A 16,000-nucleotide genomic window follows, 5' to 3' on the forward strand; every position below is an offset into this window, starting at 1 on the left:
AAGAGAATCTTTATATGGATTTGTGCAATCAAGTACCAAGCAATTGAAAAGACCCATAATGCCCAATGAGAAGATTTTACTTAGCGAATTTTCCTAATTGCAGAGTTTTTCGCACTAACTTTTCCCAATATTGCCCATTGTGTGTACAGGGTTTTTCAAGGATGCTGTAGATCAAACTAAGAAAAATAACATGCTTACATTACTTATAAACAAAACTATTAGCTACATCTTTAATTGGCACCAATTGGGATAAAATTCTCTTTTTTTATGCCCCCGGATCGAAAGATTGGGGGTATATTGTTTTTGGCCTGTCTGTCTGTCTGTCTGTCTGTCTGTCTGTCTGTCTGTCTGTCTGTCTGTCTGTCTGTCTGTCTGTCTGTCTGTCTGTCTGTCTGTCTGTCTGTCTGTCTGTCTGTCTGTCTGTCTGTCTGTCTGTCTGTCTGTCTGTCTGTCTGTCTGTCTGTCTGTCTGTCTGTCTGTCTGTCTGTCTGTCTGTCTGTCTGTCTGTCTGTCTGTCTGTCTGTCTGTCTGTCTGTCTGTCTGTCTGTCTGTCTGTCTGTCTGTCTGTCTGTCTGTCTGTCTGTCTGTCTGTCTGTCTGTCTGTCTGTCTGTCTGTCTGTCTGTCTGTCTGTCTGTCTGTCTGTCTGTCTGTCTGTCTGTCTGTCTGTCTGTCTGTCTGTCTGTCTGTCTGTCTGTCTGTCTGTCTGTCTGTCTGTCTGTCTGTCTGTCTGTCTGTCTGTCTGTCTGTCTGTCTGTCTGTCTGTCTGTCTGTCTGTCTGTCTGTCTGTCTGTCTGTCTGTCTGTCTGTCTGTCTGTCTGTCTGTCTGTCTGTCTGTCTGTCTGTCTGTCTGTCTGTCTGTCTGTCTGTCTGTCTGTCTGTCTGTCTGTCTGTCTGTCTGTCTGTCTGTCTGTCTGTCTGTCTGTCTGTCTGTCTGTCTGTCTGTCTGTCTGTCTGTCTGTCTGTCTGTCTGTCTGTCTGTCTGTCTGTCTGTCTGTCTGTCTGTCTGTCTGTCTGTCTGTCTGTCTGTCTGTCTGTCTGTCTGTCTGTCTGTCTGTCTGTCTGTCTGTCTGTCTGTCTGTCTGTCTGTCTGTCTGTCTGTCATTCATTCATTGTGTGTGTGTCCCAAAACTTTAACCTTGGTTAAAGTTTTGCGATAACTTTTGAAATATTGAACATAGCAACTTGATATTTGGCATGCATGTGTATCTCATGGAGCTGCACATTTTGTGTGGTGAAAGGTCAAGGTCATCCTTCAAGGTCAAAGGTAAAAAAAAACATCAAAGCGGCACAATAGGGGGCATTGTGTTTCTGACAAACACATCTCTTGTTTGACATGATGATTGAATAAGGCTAATTGGAAATTAGCTTTGTAGCTTCAAACACTGAATAAGGGTCATTCGATCCCACTACTCCGCTAGTCATAACAATGAACTAGTAGATTGGCATGCAATAAAAAGGGCCAGTTACTATCACCTCATAACAATCTACTAATTATTTGGTATGCAATAAACAGGGCCCACCTTCTGCAAGTGACTCTCTGCAGCAATTTATTGCTTCAAATTTTTATATCAAATCCGAAAATGACAACTACAAATTCCAATATATGTTTTTGAAAATCCACAAACCAGTCATTTTTTTCATGACGAAAAAAATATATGGCTTCACAATATTAACCATGAAGGTTAAGGCAAAGTTGAAAGTATAACAACTGTTCTTATTAGTCAATATTTGAAGAGCAGTTTTAGATTGAATTCTGAATTGTTTTTGTCTTTAGGCCAGTAATCTTTTTTTCAGGCTCTTAACCTTAAAGCGATAAGAATGAATTATACTATGTTTTCAGTACATTATAATTGTCTGTTCTTTATTCAATTTATCAGAAAATTAGGAACTGTTTCATACTAAAAATTTATGATATCACAAATTAGCTCTGGTAATACTAATTTGCCAAAGCTTGTTGTTTATCTGGTCTGTTATTGTAATTTAATCTAATATCCTTGGTCTAAGGGGACATATTTCATGTGTGGATTTAATATTGATAACATGCATCTGGAATTTTTCTGAAACCAGTTATATTTTAGATCTTCTGGAGGTAGACGTTTTTGCTCTTTTGAATGTCCTCTGGGGAATTGTTTAGTCTTCATATCTCAAAAATTACTGCCACTACTCTGTTATTATCTATGTATCAAAATAACATTGAGCTTGTATTGAATTCAGCAACATGTCTATCGATGAAGCGTTTTTTGGCATTATGAAAACATAATAAAGTTTACTCTCAGAGGCATTATACTAAATTTCTTTTTTGCTCTGTAACTTTGAACTGTCTTGGAGATTTAATATAACTTTGGATTATTATTTCTAATGAAAATATGATGCGTTCCCCATACTCCTCAGTGAAAGGTCAAAGTTTAATGTCATTTATTGTACATGAATGAAAGCATGGATGCTAAATTAAAAATTCCATAAAATTGGAAAGTGTTGACCCTGATAAGCATGTGCATACCGCAAGGCTAATCTGGGATGACACTTAACACATTAACTAAGTCCAGTTTTATAAGGGCAAGGCTTTAATAAAACTAGAATCTTTCTTTTCTCCCTACAGGCTTGCTGGCCAAGATAAAGCCTTTCTCCCCCCCCCCCCGCTAGTGACACTTGCATCTTACTTTCTACCCTACAGACTTTAATTTCCGCCCTCCCTCTTACAGACGATTGAAACTTTTTTCCCCCAAGCCACAGAAACTTGAATCTCCCCCCACTCTCACAGACAATTGCATCTTTTTTTCCCCCAGTCTCAGACTTGAATATTTCTTTTATCCCCATACAGGCACTTACTTGCCAAGGCGTGGACCAGTCGGAAGGCAGATGAGTGGCAGGCATGCATCACTGAGGCTGCAGAGAAGACGGGGAAAGACTTCACAAGCAAAAACATCCGCTATGACTCCTATGCCCCTGTCAGAGAAAACTCCTATGCAAGATGGTTAGCTGGAAGATATTTCTGTATTTAGACCTCTTTTTTTATGTCCCCCACTATAGTAGTGGGGGACATATTGTTTTTGCCCTGTCTGTTGGTCTGTTGGTTGGTCTGTTGGTTTGCGCCAACTTTTAACATTTGCAATAACTTTTTCAATATTGAAGATAAGAACTTGATATTTGGCATGCATATGTATCTCATGGAGCTGCACATTTTGAGTGGTGAAAGGTCAAGGTCAAGGTCATCCTTCAAGGTCAAAGGTCAAATATATGGGTCAAAATCGCTCATTTAATGTACACTTTTGCAGTATTTCAATATTCAAGATAGCAACTTGATATTTGGCATGCATGTGTATCTCATGGAGCTGCACAATTTGAGTGGTGAAAGGTCAAGGTCATGGTCATCCTTCAAGGTCAGATGTCAAATATATGTGGCCAAAATCGCTCATTTTATGAGTACTTTTGCAATATTGAAAATAGCAACTTGATATTTGGCATGCATGTGTATCTCATGGAGCTGCACATTTTGAGTGGTGAAAGGTCAAGGTCATCCTTCAAGGTCAGAGGTCAAATATATGTGGCCCAAATCGCTAAATTTATGAATACTTCTGCAATATTGAAGATAGCAACTTGTTTTATGAATACTTTTGCAATATTGAAGATAGCAACTTGATATTTGGCATGCATGTGTATCTCATGGAGCTGCACATTTTGAGTGGTGAAAGGTCAAGGTCATCCTTCAAGGTCAGAGGTCAAATATATGTGGCCCAAATTGCTTATTTTATGAATACTTTTGCAATATTGAAGATAGCAACTTGATATTTGGCATGCATGTGTATCTCATGGAGCTGCACATTTTGAGTGGTGAAATGTCAAGGTCAAGGTCATCCTTCAAGGTCAAGTATATGGGTCAAAATTGCGCATGTAATGTCACTTCTGCAATATTGAAGCTAGCAATTTTATATTTGAAATGCGTGTGTATCTCAAGGAGCTGCACATTTTGAGTGGTGAAGGGTCAAGGTCATCCTACAAGGTCAACATCATATAGGGGGACATTGTGTTTCTCAAACACATCTTGTTTAAAAACTGTCTTTAATGTATGTGTGTACAATGTCCACCTAGATTAGCGTGTGCAGTCCCCACAGGCTAATCATGGACAACACTTTCCGCCTTAACTGGATTTACCTTAAAAGAAAGAATGAACTTACTTTAATCCAAAAATACAATTAAAGCGGAAAGTTTTGTCCTTGCTAATCGTTTGCTAACTGCTTAGAGGCTAATCTTGGAACTGTTTTCACAGAGCACGGCTCATTTCTAGAGCTGTTTTGTTTACCTTGGTTTACCAAAACTGGGGGCTTTAAGCTTTTGTCATTCAGTCCATTAACCCATATGTATCAGGACAGGGCTTAATACAGGCTAAACACAGGCAACACTTTTAGCTGTTATGGTATTTTCTGTAATGAAGTCTCTTGTTATCCAGTTTAAGCGCCAAGTGTTGTCCCTGATAAGCCTGTGAAGGCTGGACTGGCTAATCTGGGACGGTGTTTTGTGCACATGCATAAAGCCCCGTTTTACCAGAGCAAGGCTAATTTTTAAGTAAGTGGAGTAAATTACTTCCATATTTCTCTAGCATATAAGTTTGAACTTAAAATTTGTCTCTTTTTTCATGCCCAATCATTCACACATTTCTGATTTATCGACGCTGGAATATAGCTGACGAGATGTGGTGGTATAAGTCACTTTTATTAAGAAGATCTATTTCGATTTCTTTGAAAAATTTCAAATTGATGTTTGTATAATTGGATATAGGTGATAAGACTGATATGAGAAACTGCCTCCAAATTATCTTTCAGGTTTGTGGATGGCTCATCGTACTTTGAAGCAGTTGCAGAGGCCCTGGAGAAAGCAAGAGAGGAAATATTTATAACTGACTGGTGGTATGTTCCTTCCTAAAATGGATATCAGTAGCGCTCTGGGAAAATGGTGCTTAATGCATGTGCGTAAAGTGACATTTCAGATTAGCCTGTGCAGTCTGCACATGCTACTTTGGAATAACACTTTTTGACTAAAATGGATTTGACTTAGGCAAGAAGTGACTTGCTTGCAACGAAAAATCCAATAAAAGTGAACAGTTTCGTCCCTGATTATCCTATATGGACTGCAAAGGCTTATCTGGGACGAGATTTTACGCTCATGCATTACGCCCAGTTTTCCCAAAACGAGGCTTATTTGAATGTTGCAGAATAAGTCTAAGAATGATCTTAAAACTGTTTGTGTACATGGGACTATGTTTAATCCAGAAATGGTATCGATGTAAAATCCATGAAAATAATGTTTTCATTGCTTGTGATATTCCACATGTTTAACATTTCTGTAAAATTTCGATTGGTATGCACAAGAATGATGATGTGATACTTTCAGCCAAGTTCTGGGAAAACTGGGTTTAATGCATGTGCATTTAGTGTCAGCCCAGATTAGCTTATCAGGTGTAGTACTTTTCACCTTTATTGAATTTTTCATTAAGGAAGTCTTCTTGACAAAATTTATGTCTATGTGGAAAGTGTGGTCCCTGATTAGCCTGTGTGGGCTGCATATGCAATTATGGTATGACACGTAAGACACATGCATTAAGCCCAGTTTTCCCATAACAAGTCTTTTTTATTAAAATCTTGTCAACTGTGGCTCATTATTTTCAGCCTCTTTTTGTTGATTAACCTAAGACAAACAACCAAATATTTTGTAGAACTAAAAATGTAACAAAATTCATGTCATTAGACTGCGCTTGTTTGTTCTGTACTGGTTAGCGACCTATTATTCGCCCGTACCTATTATTCGCCCACCCCCTTAAAACCAGTCAATGTAACGCTTGATCATGATTTTCTGTGTCACATATTTACAGACGCTTGTTTCATTGAAGTTGACAGCAGCAATTCGTTAAAATGCTAGTGTTATAAATAGACAATTGCGATGTTTACACATTTCGTCGCAATGTAATGTGACCTCCTGGTGGGGGATATTAATAGGACGCGCATGCTCAGAAGAAATCCCTTACTGAAACCTGAACTGTGTGCTTAATATTTTCGATTGTCTACTGCAATAGAGCAGGTCTAAATTATTCGTCTAACAATCACTTATTTTACCAAAATCTAATGTGTTTAACACGCACACATGATTCAAATTATATTTTTTAACATTAAACTTGACACAATTAGATGTTTACATATATCTGAATTGCTTGCAAAATGTACCTTGTAAGCATTTCAAAGAAATAGAAAAAAAAATCCATTTAACACTATAAATCCACTGTTTGGATTTTCCTCTTGAAATATGATAGTTTTATTTGATCAAAGATCTATAAATAAACATGTTTATTTATAGATCTTTGTGGCACTGATATTTGAAAACAAGTTATAAGTCTATTTAACACAAGCAGAAGATGACATGGCACCATCAAATTAATGTATTTACGTCATTTTAACGTTTATGTTAAGAAGTTTCATTTTTCTTTCCAAATACTCAATTTATATAAATGTCGGGTAAATACTTATGTACAGTGGAAAATTACCTCCCTTTAATGAACCCATATACGGCCCTCGTACATACGCATGCGCCTATCAACAAATATTTTGTTTACATTCGCTTGTAGATGACAAACCCAGGATGTATCAGTGATTTTTTTATAAAATATTTCGTATTATATAGAAAGTTATTAAATAAAACCCCTAAATTTCTACCAAGAAATACTCGCTGACCAGTACCAATTACTTAGTGAGACTTCTTTTCAGTTTGTTTGCACTAGTTTCGATGTGAATTTCGCAAACACAGACTGTGTAGGCATTGAATATCATTATGCAATAAAAGAGCAAATGGATTTTAAGAAAACCTTGTTTTTATTCGGTGGGCAAATAATTGGTACAGTTCCAAGCATTTTCTATGTAAATATAGGGGTGTTTTTAAAGTGACAGTTCTCGGTTACATTTGTAAGATTTTCATAAAAAAGTAATTCTAGAATTGATGTCAGTTGTTAAACATTATTTAATGCCAAGTTTCAGTAAAATCGATCTCATTAAACACTTGTTATGCGGTAAAAAGGTTCATTTCCGGGCGAAAATGGGTCGCTTACCAGTATATCACAACGTGCAAATTGCAAATAAGCCTTAGTTTAACCTACTGAGCGTTATTGTGTCAAATGCCGAGTTGATGATTGAATAAAGTTATCTATATGAGCCTCACTCTGTGAAAAGGGGGTTAAATGCATGTGTGTAAAGTGTTGTCCCAGATTAGCCTGTGCAAACTGCACAGGCCAATCAGGGACGACACTTTCCACCTTATCTTGATTTTTTCTAACATGACACTTTCTTTAAGCTAAAAATATACATATACGCATAAAGTGTCCTCCTTGATTACCCTGTGTGGACTTCACAGGCTTATATGGGTTGACACTTTACGCAAATACACTTTAACCCGTGCAACTCATGTCTCGTATTTGTTACTGTTCTTAAGGTTGAGTCCAGAGATCTACCTGAAGCGTCACGTGACTGACAGGGAAAGATGGAGGCTGGACAAGGTGCTGGCCAGGAAAGCGGTCTGTATCTCGGCTGGAACTAGGAGGGGTGAAGCAGCACAAATGTGGAGCGTCATGTTAAAATGGGTCTCATGCACGGTCTGGTCAGGAAATACCCTGTCTGCTTATGAGACCACGAAACTGTGTGTGACTTTACTAGCGGGCAGAGTAGAATCTGATCAGACTGCACGATTACGCAGGCTGGTCAGGAACTATGTTGGCTTTATTTGGCACGAGACTCATTTTATTATGACATGGCTCTTACTTTATAGTTCTGTTACAAGTGCATTGCAATAATTTGCTAGTCCTCCTCAGAAAGTCTCTATTATATTAAAAGACAGTTTAAATTCAGGGGTTATTTAATAATTGTGAAAATTATTAATTAAACTTATTTTTGCATATTTTTGTTAACACAGGTATGGTACATATTTTCTGCAATTTACTAAACATGTATTGCAATTTAATAGCATCAATGACAGTAACTAAAAAAGATCTATATACAGTTTGATGCACCAACAATTTAAGCTCTGATTCAATTTCAAGAAAACATATATTCTGAAAACATTATTTTGGTTTGCAGACAACTTACCGGTAAGTGTTTCTTTCAACAAACCTGTTCACAAGCCTTCAACTTGGTAACAGCTCAGATAACTCCTTTTTTCAGCTGAGTTCCTCCTTATTAATGGGAAGACTTTCAAACAGTATTTAGTGTCAAAATTGCTTAAACAGATATTTAAATTATTTAGAGAAAGAAACGATTTGGTGAAAAATGGGTGTGGGGAAAATATTTTTTTCTCCATTTAAATGTTTCCAAATCACACACCATTTATTGAGAGATCAATTTCCATGGCATGGTGGATATGGAGTCTGCAAATGACGGGGAGACACCCTTGTTCTACATTATGTACATAGGAAACCAAGTTAAAATAAGTTTTCAAGGCTTTTGATGTTATTAACCTGAATTAAATAGGTTCAATCTTTATCCATCAATTTGTTCTCTGTATTTCAGAAAGAGGGTGTGAAGGTGTTCATCATTTTGTACAAGGAGATTGAGGCCTCGCTCACCATCAACAGTTACTACAGCAAACGCACACTCATGAAGGAGTCACCGAATATTGTGGTAAGAACATAACAAGGGCGCCAGTGTCCTGTCCTGGCAAGGTATTCATTAACCCTTTATCACTCTGATACGCATTTTGACATATTTGTAGTAACTTAGACTACCAAATTAAATTAAAGACCTTTCTTACTAGATTTAAGGTTTAAAGGTTTCATTTCCAACCCCAAGATACTGATGAGCAGCAATCAGCATAACATCTGAACAGACTGTAAGTTATTCAGGTTGTATGGTGGTTGCCCATATGCCATTTGCATTTCCCTTCGGAGTGAGAAAGAGTACTCTCTGTAACAACGGGGCTGTGCGTACTCTCTGTAACAACGGGGCTGTGCGTACTCTCTGTAACAACGGGGCTGTGCGTACTCTCTGTAACAACGGGGCTGTGCGTACTCTCTGTAACAATGGGGCTGTGCGTACTCTCTGTAACAACGGGGCTGTGCGTAAAGAGGCTTTGCGTTAAGTGTTTTCTCAGATTAATCTTTACAGGCCACACCGGGTGACTAGGCAGCATACCGCTTCCATGGAATTCTTTGTTTCAAGGAAGTTCTTTCAAAACATACATACAGTGTAGGCACAAAGTGTGGTCCGTGAGAAGACAGTGCAGACTGCATAGGCTAATCTGGGATGATAATTAACACACATGCATTAAGACCAGTTTCCCAAGAGAGGGGTGCAAATGTAATTCAGCTACACATCAAACTGTCAAAACTATTAAGTTCTCCATGGATTTATGGACATTCTTAAAGTTTTTACTTAGGTTCTTTGTCAATAAAGGCCAGGAATATTCATTAAAAAAAATTCAGGGAAGACTGTACGTAATGTATGTGTGTAAAGTATTGTCCCAGATAAGCTTATGCAGAGGCTTATCAGGGAAGACTGTACTTAATGTATGTGTGTAAAGTATTGTCCCAGATAAGCTTATGCAGAGACTTATCAGGGAAGACTGTACTTAATGTATGTGTGTAAAGTATTGTCCCAGATAAGCTTATGCAGAGGCTTATCAGGGAAGACTGTACTTAATGTATGTGTGTCAAGTATTGTCCCAGATAAGCTTATGCAGAGGCTTATCAGGGAAGACTGTACCTAATGTATGTGTTTAAAGTATTGTCCCAGATAAGCTTATGCAGAGGCTTATCAGGGAAGACTGTACTCAATGTATGTGTGTAAAGTATTGTCCCAGATAAGCTTATGCAGAGGCTTATCAGGGAAGACTGTACTTAATGTATGTGTGTAAAGTATTGTCCCAGATAAGCTTATGCAGAGGCTTATCAGGGAAGACTGTACTTAATGTATGTGTGTAAAGTATTGTCCCAGATAAGCTTATGCAGAGGCTTATCAGGGAAGACTGTACCTAATGTATGTGTGTAAAGTATTGTCCCAGATAAGCTTATGCAGAGACTTATCAGGGAAGACTGTACTTAATGTATGTGTGTAAAGTATTGTCCCAGATAAGCTTATGCAGAGACTTATCAGGGAAGACTGTACTTAATGTATGTGTGTCAAGTATTGTCCCAGATAAGCTTATGCAGAGACTTATCAGGGAAGACTGTACTTAATGTATGTGTGTCAAGTATTGTCCCAGATAAGCTCATGCAGAGACTTATCAGGGAAGACTGTACTTAATGTATGTGTGTAAAGTATTGTCCCAGATAAGCTTATGCAGAGGCTTATCAGGGAAGACTGTACTTAATGTATGTGTGTAAAGTATTGTCCCAGATAAGCTTATGCAGAGACTTATCAGGGAAGACTGTACTTAATGTATGTGTGTCAAGTATTGTCCCAGATAAGCTCATGCAGAGGCTTATCAGGGAAGACTGTACTTAATGTATGTGTGTAAAGTATTGTCCCAGATAAGCTTATGCAGAGACTTATCAGGGAAGACTGTACTTAATGTATGTGTGTAAAGTATTGTCCCAGATAAGCTTATGCAGAGACTTATCAGGGAAGACTGTACTTAATGTATGTGTGTCAAGTATTGTCCCAGATAAGCTTATGCAGAGGCTTATCAGGGAAGACGCTTTCCACCTATGCTGACTTTGTTTAGATAGGACTTTCTTAACAAACAATTACATAAAAATGGCAAGTGTGGTTCCTGACATACTGTACATGCTAATATTTTTGCACCAGCATTAAGTCTTGTTTACCAAGAGACTGGCTTATATGAATAATGCAGAATTTATCAATAGATGTCATGTTTCAAACTCCAACCAACAGCGTTCATAGTAATTTCATGTTTTTACTTGACTTACTGCTAAAAGTAAAACAGTTAGTGATTATGTACAATGGTTCATATATTAGTCATTGACTCATATTTAAGGTTATTCAAACTGCTTTATATCCAATATTGGTCATTGACTCATGTGTCCGGTTATTCCCAACTCATATTTAAGGTTATTCGCCACTCACACTTCAGGTTATTTGCCACTCACATTTCAGGTTATTTTCCACTCACATTTCAGGTTATTTGCCACTCACATTTCAGGTAATTCGCCACCCAGACCATGTAGCCACGAGCAACCGTGTGATTTTGTGGGCCCACCATGAGAAGGTCGTAGTAATAGACCAGAAGACTGCGTTCTTAGGTGGCTTTGACATGTGCTATGGACGCTGGGATGATGAACAACACAGGTGTGTGTGTAGTGGGGTTTTTGAGGGTCAAATTTTGGGGTGATATTTGGCCTCTAGCCCATTCTTAAAAAGTTGATATTTTTACCCAAATGACTGTTTAAAATTACCAATGGAAGGTTAAAAACAAATAAAAAAACAACTGTAAGGTCATCACCCTTTCTAGCAGTATTAGTTGAACCATATTGAATAAAAATTTGAAAATACTAATTTTAAATGTATTTGTCAGCAAAAAAACTACACCTATTTTCCAATTTTTTGTAAAATGATGCTACATGTATTTCCCATAAGCAAAAGCTCTATTCTTAAAATGGTTAAAAAAACTGGTGTGTGTGTTTGTGTGTGTGTGTATGTTTGGTTGTTTTTTAATGTGAATTATGTTCCATCTTAGTTGTTTTCTGTTTTTGAATGAAAGTTTAAACAAAATAGTAACTGTGACTAAATTTGTCATTATAGGTGTTTAAAAATTACTTCGTATTGATTATGAAGGCTTGAGACCTTGAGTTTAACATTAACAAAGATCTTAAAGGTGTTCAATTTAGTTTTTAGCTCACCTGAGCACAACGTGCTCATGGTGAGCTTTTGTGATTGCTTTTTCTCCGTCGTCCATTGTCCGTTGTGCGGGGTCAACATTTGCCTTGTTAAATCTTTAGAGGCCACATTTATTGTCCAATCTTCATGAAATTTAGTGGGAAGATTGGTTTTAATGATATCTTGAATGAGTTCGAAAATGGTTACGTTTGCTCGAAAAACATGGCTGCCAAAGGGGGGGGGCCTTTTTCCTTATATGGCTATAGTAAAATCTTGTTAACACTCTAGAGGCCACATTTATTGTCTGATCTTCATAAAACTTGGTCAGAAGATTCATCCCAATAATATCTTGAACGAGTTTGAAAATGATGCCGGTTGGTTGAAAAATATGGCTTCCAGGGGGCGGGGCATTTTTCCTTATATGGCTATAGTAAAACCTTGTTAACACTCTAGAGGCCACATTTATTTTCCGATCTTCATGAAACTTGGTCAGAAGATTTGTCCCACTGATATCTTGGATGAGTAAAAAAATGGAAACCTTTGCTTGAAAAACATGGCTGCCAGGGGGCGGGGCATTTTTCCTTATATTGCTATATATGGCTATAGAAAAATCTTGTTAAAACTCTAGAGGCCACATTTATTGTCCAATCTTAGTGAAACTTGGTCAGAAGATTCATCCCAATAATATCTTGGACGAGTTCGAAAATGATGCAGGTTGGTTAAAAAACATGGCCGCCAGTGGGCGGGGCATTTTTCCTTATATGGCTATAGTTAAGCCTTGTTAACACTCTAGAGGCCACATTTATTGTCCAATCTTGATGAAATATGGTCAGAAGATTTGTCTTAATGATATCTTGGATGAGTTTGAAAATGGTTACGTTTGCTTGAAAAACATGGCCGCCAAGGGGTGGGGCATTTTTCCTTATATGGCTATATAAGGCGATAGTAAAATCTTGTTGACACTCTAGAGGCCACATTTATAGATCTTCATGAAACGCGGTCAGAAGATTCATCCCAATAATATCTTGGACAAGTTCAAAAATGATGCCGGTTGGTTGAAAAACATGGCCACCACGGGGCGGGGCTATTTTCCTTATATGGCTATAGTAAAACCTTGTTAACACTCTAGATGTCACATTTATTTTGTCACTTGGTCAGAAGATTTGTCCCATTGATATCTTGGATGAGTTGGAAAATGGTTTTGGTGGCTTTAAAAACATGGCCACCAGGGGCAGGGCATTTTTCCTTATATGGCTATATATGACTATTGTAAAACCTTGTTACCTCTAGAGGTCACTTTTATTGTCCAATCTTCATGAAATTTGGTCAGAAGATTGGTCGCAATGATATCTAAGATGAGTTCGAAAATAATTGTGTTTGCTTGAAAAAAATAGCTGCCAAGGGGCGGGGCTTTTTTTTTTATATGGCTATAGTAAAATCTTGTTAACACTCTAGAGGCCACATTTACTGTCCAATCTATATGAAACTTGGTCAGAAGATTAATCCCGATAATATCTTGGACGAGTTCAAAAATGATGCCGGTTGGTTGAAAAACATGGCTGCCAGGGGGCGGGGCATTTTTTCTTATATGGCTATGGTAAAACCTTGTTAACACTCCAAAGGCCACATTTATTTTCAGATCTTCGTGAAACTTGGTCAGAAGATTTGTCCCAATAATATATTGTTATCTCAGGTGAGCGACTGGGCCTTTCATGCCCTCTTGTTTATTTAAGTCCCTTAAATTAACCTGTGGTTTATTAAAGCCTTGTCCTTACCTGAACATTTGTTCAAAATTACATTTATTTAAGTACCTTAATAATTGTGTCATAGGTAACTATTCTGAAAACTTTCTCATGCATCAAATGTCAGGCATATGGGCAGCAAGTTATCTTTCTTTTCCACTGCTCTTCCACAAAGAGTCTACAAACATAATGATCCTCACTCTTTGAAAATGGGGCTTAATGCATGTATATCATGTGTCATTCCAAATCAGCCTGTGCAGTATACACAGTAAAATTTGGTACCACACTTTCTTTTTATCCCCCGCCATAGGCGGAGGGATATTGTTTTGGCGTTGTCCGTCCATCCCTCGGTCTTTCCGTCCTTCCATCCGTCCGGAGCCATATCTTTAAAGTGCTTTGGCAGATTGCATTGAAACTTGGTATGAGTATATATATATGGATAAGAGGATGATGCATGCCAAATGGCATTGTACACCATCTGTTAATAACAGAGTTATGGCCCTTTGTATCTTGAAAAAATGCTTTTTTTGTGTGTCCGGAGCCATAGCTTGAAAGTGCTCTGGCGATTTCATTGAAACTCGGTATGAGTATATATATGGATAAGAGGATGATGCACGCCAAATGGCATTGTACACCATCTGTAAATAACGGAGTTATGGCCCTTTGTATCTTGAAAAAATGCTTTTTTGAGTGTTAAATATAACACTTTTGTGTCCAGAAGCATATTGGCGGGGGATATCAATTCAACAAATTTGCTTGTTATGTCCTCCACCACTATAGTGGGGGACATATTGTTTTTGCCCTATCTGTTGGTTGGTTGGTTGGTTTGTTTGTTTGCTCCAACTTTAACATTATGCCATAACTTTTGCAATATTGAAGATAGCAACTTCATCTTATGCATGCATGTGTATCTCATGGAGCTGCACATTCTGCGTGGTGAAAGGTCAAGGTCATCTTTCAAGGTCAAAGGTAAAAAAAACAAATCAAAGGGAAGTAATACGCCTTCAAGGGAGAAAATTATCTGAACCTGCCAAATGATACTTTTTTTAAATAAATCAAAGCAGCGCAGAAGGGGACATAGTGTTTCTGACAAACACATTTCTTGTTTAATATTATTTTTTATTTAAAGGAAGTCCCTTATTTATGAAAATTCAGACGGAAAGAGGCGTCCCTGATCAGCCTGTGCAGACTGCACCTGGTAATCTAGGATGACACTTTATGCACATGGATGCATTAAGTTCCATTTTCCCCGAGCGGGACTTGTATTATAATACCAAAATGAGTGTGCTTTTTACAATTTTCCGCCAGAATGACTGATCTTGGCTCGGTGAGTTTTGCTCCGCTACCAGATCTACCCAAGGGGCAAGACTCTCTACCCGTGCACAAGAATGGATCGGTCAACAAGTTCAAGACCTTGAGCAGCATAGTGCGACCCCCATCAACAATATTGGAATCACCCGAGGCTCTGACGTCAGACAGGTAGGCTTTAGCTTTGTCAAAATCATGTTGACTTGCAATTTATCCTAATTAATTAATTTTTTTTTGAGGACTAGGGATTGACCAGTATATAATTGTGTTCAAATTAGAGTTAGTGTATGCATTAAACCGTTTGTTCTGCATCATGAATTTGCAGTTAGGTTTCTTATTCTGATTAATTTCTAAACAATAATATGTACATACAAAAATGCATTTAAATGGATAAATGAATTAATCAATGAACATAAAAAACTGATTCTTCTGATATCAATGTAAACAAAAAAAAACTGATTTTTCTGACATCAATGTAAAAGTTATTATGTTATAGAAAAAAGATTCAATTCACACAACAAATAAAAATAAATAAATAAATAAAATTGTTGAATAAATTAAAATATATTTTATTTAAATCAAATAGTTACTATTAAAAAAGATCTTGAGATCAAATGAGCACACTTTTCTTACTTGAAACATGGTAAAACTATTTCATGTTTATGTCTGTTTTTGTCTTGTTAGAATTCATGTCAACTATTCATCTTTATTGGTACCTCTTATCTAGACGTGTCCAAGTTTATGTTTAACAATCAATTTCAATAGTAAATGAACCATTTACTTTATGGACTGTCTGTAACTCATCTAGAAGAGTTCCATGGATCGTGGGTTCAATTTCTTAATTTTATGGTGTTGGTCATTAAATTATTTGTATGGCGATTCATCCCATGCCCCTGATTCAACTAATGCAATTGCCAGTTATTGGCATTATTACGTGAACATAGAACTTGTGAAAAAACTTAACCAAAAAAGTGAGTATATTAAATGACCACTTTGATATGAGTGTAATGCAGTTTAACCCTTTGCATGCTGGGAAATTTGTCTTCTGCTAAAATGTCTTCTGCTGAATTTCTAAAATTAGCATTTTCTTCGATTTTTTTCAAAGAATACTATCAGAATAGCAAACAGTTTGGATCCAGATGAGA

The 16,000-nt window shown here is 37.4% G+C and overlaps 1 protein-coding gene across 10 annotated transcripts in view; it reads left to right on the top strand.

Annotated features, from left to right (window-relative positions):
* LOC127849142 (phospholipase D1-like) overlaps positions 1-16,000 on the top strand; it is a 92,314-nt gene that overhangs the window by 45,428 nt on the left and 30,886 nt on the right. For all 10 annotated transcript variants that reach the window (XR_008034837.1, XR_008034838.1, XR_008034844.1 and 7 more), the window contains 6 exons: positions 2,823-2,975; positions 4,822-4,905; positions 7,472-7,553; positions 8,542-8,652; positions 11,132-11,277; positions 14,856-15,026. Coding sequence is in view for 2 of the 10 variants with exons in the window: in XM_052381895.1 (XP_052237855.1) it covers positions 2,823-2,975; positions 4,822-4,905; positions 7,472-7,553; positions 8,542-8,652; positions 11,132-11,277; positions 14,856-15,026 (747 nt within the window). In the remaining 8 variants the exon portion in view is untranslated. The remainder of the gene's footprint in view (positions 1-2,822; positions 2,976-4,821; positions 4,906-7,471; positions 7,554-8,541; positions 8,653-11,131; positions 11,278-14,855; positions 15,027-16,000) is intronic.

Source organism: Dreissena polymorpha, chromosome 1 (assembly GCF_020536995.1).
Source record: "Dreissena polymorpha isolate Duluth1 chromosome 1, UMN_Dpol_1.0, whole genome shotgun sequence".
Taxonomy (NCBI): domain Eukaryota; kingdom Metazoa; phylum Mollusca; class Bivalvia; order Myida; family Dreissenidae; genus Dreissena; species Dreissena polymorpha.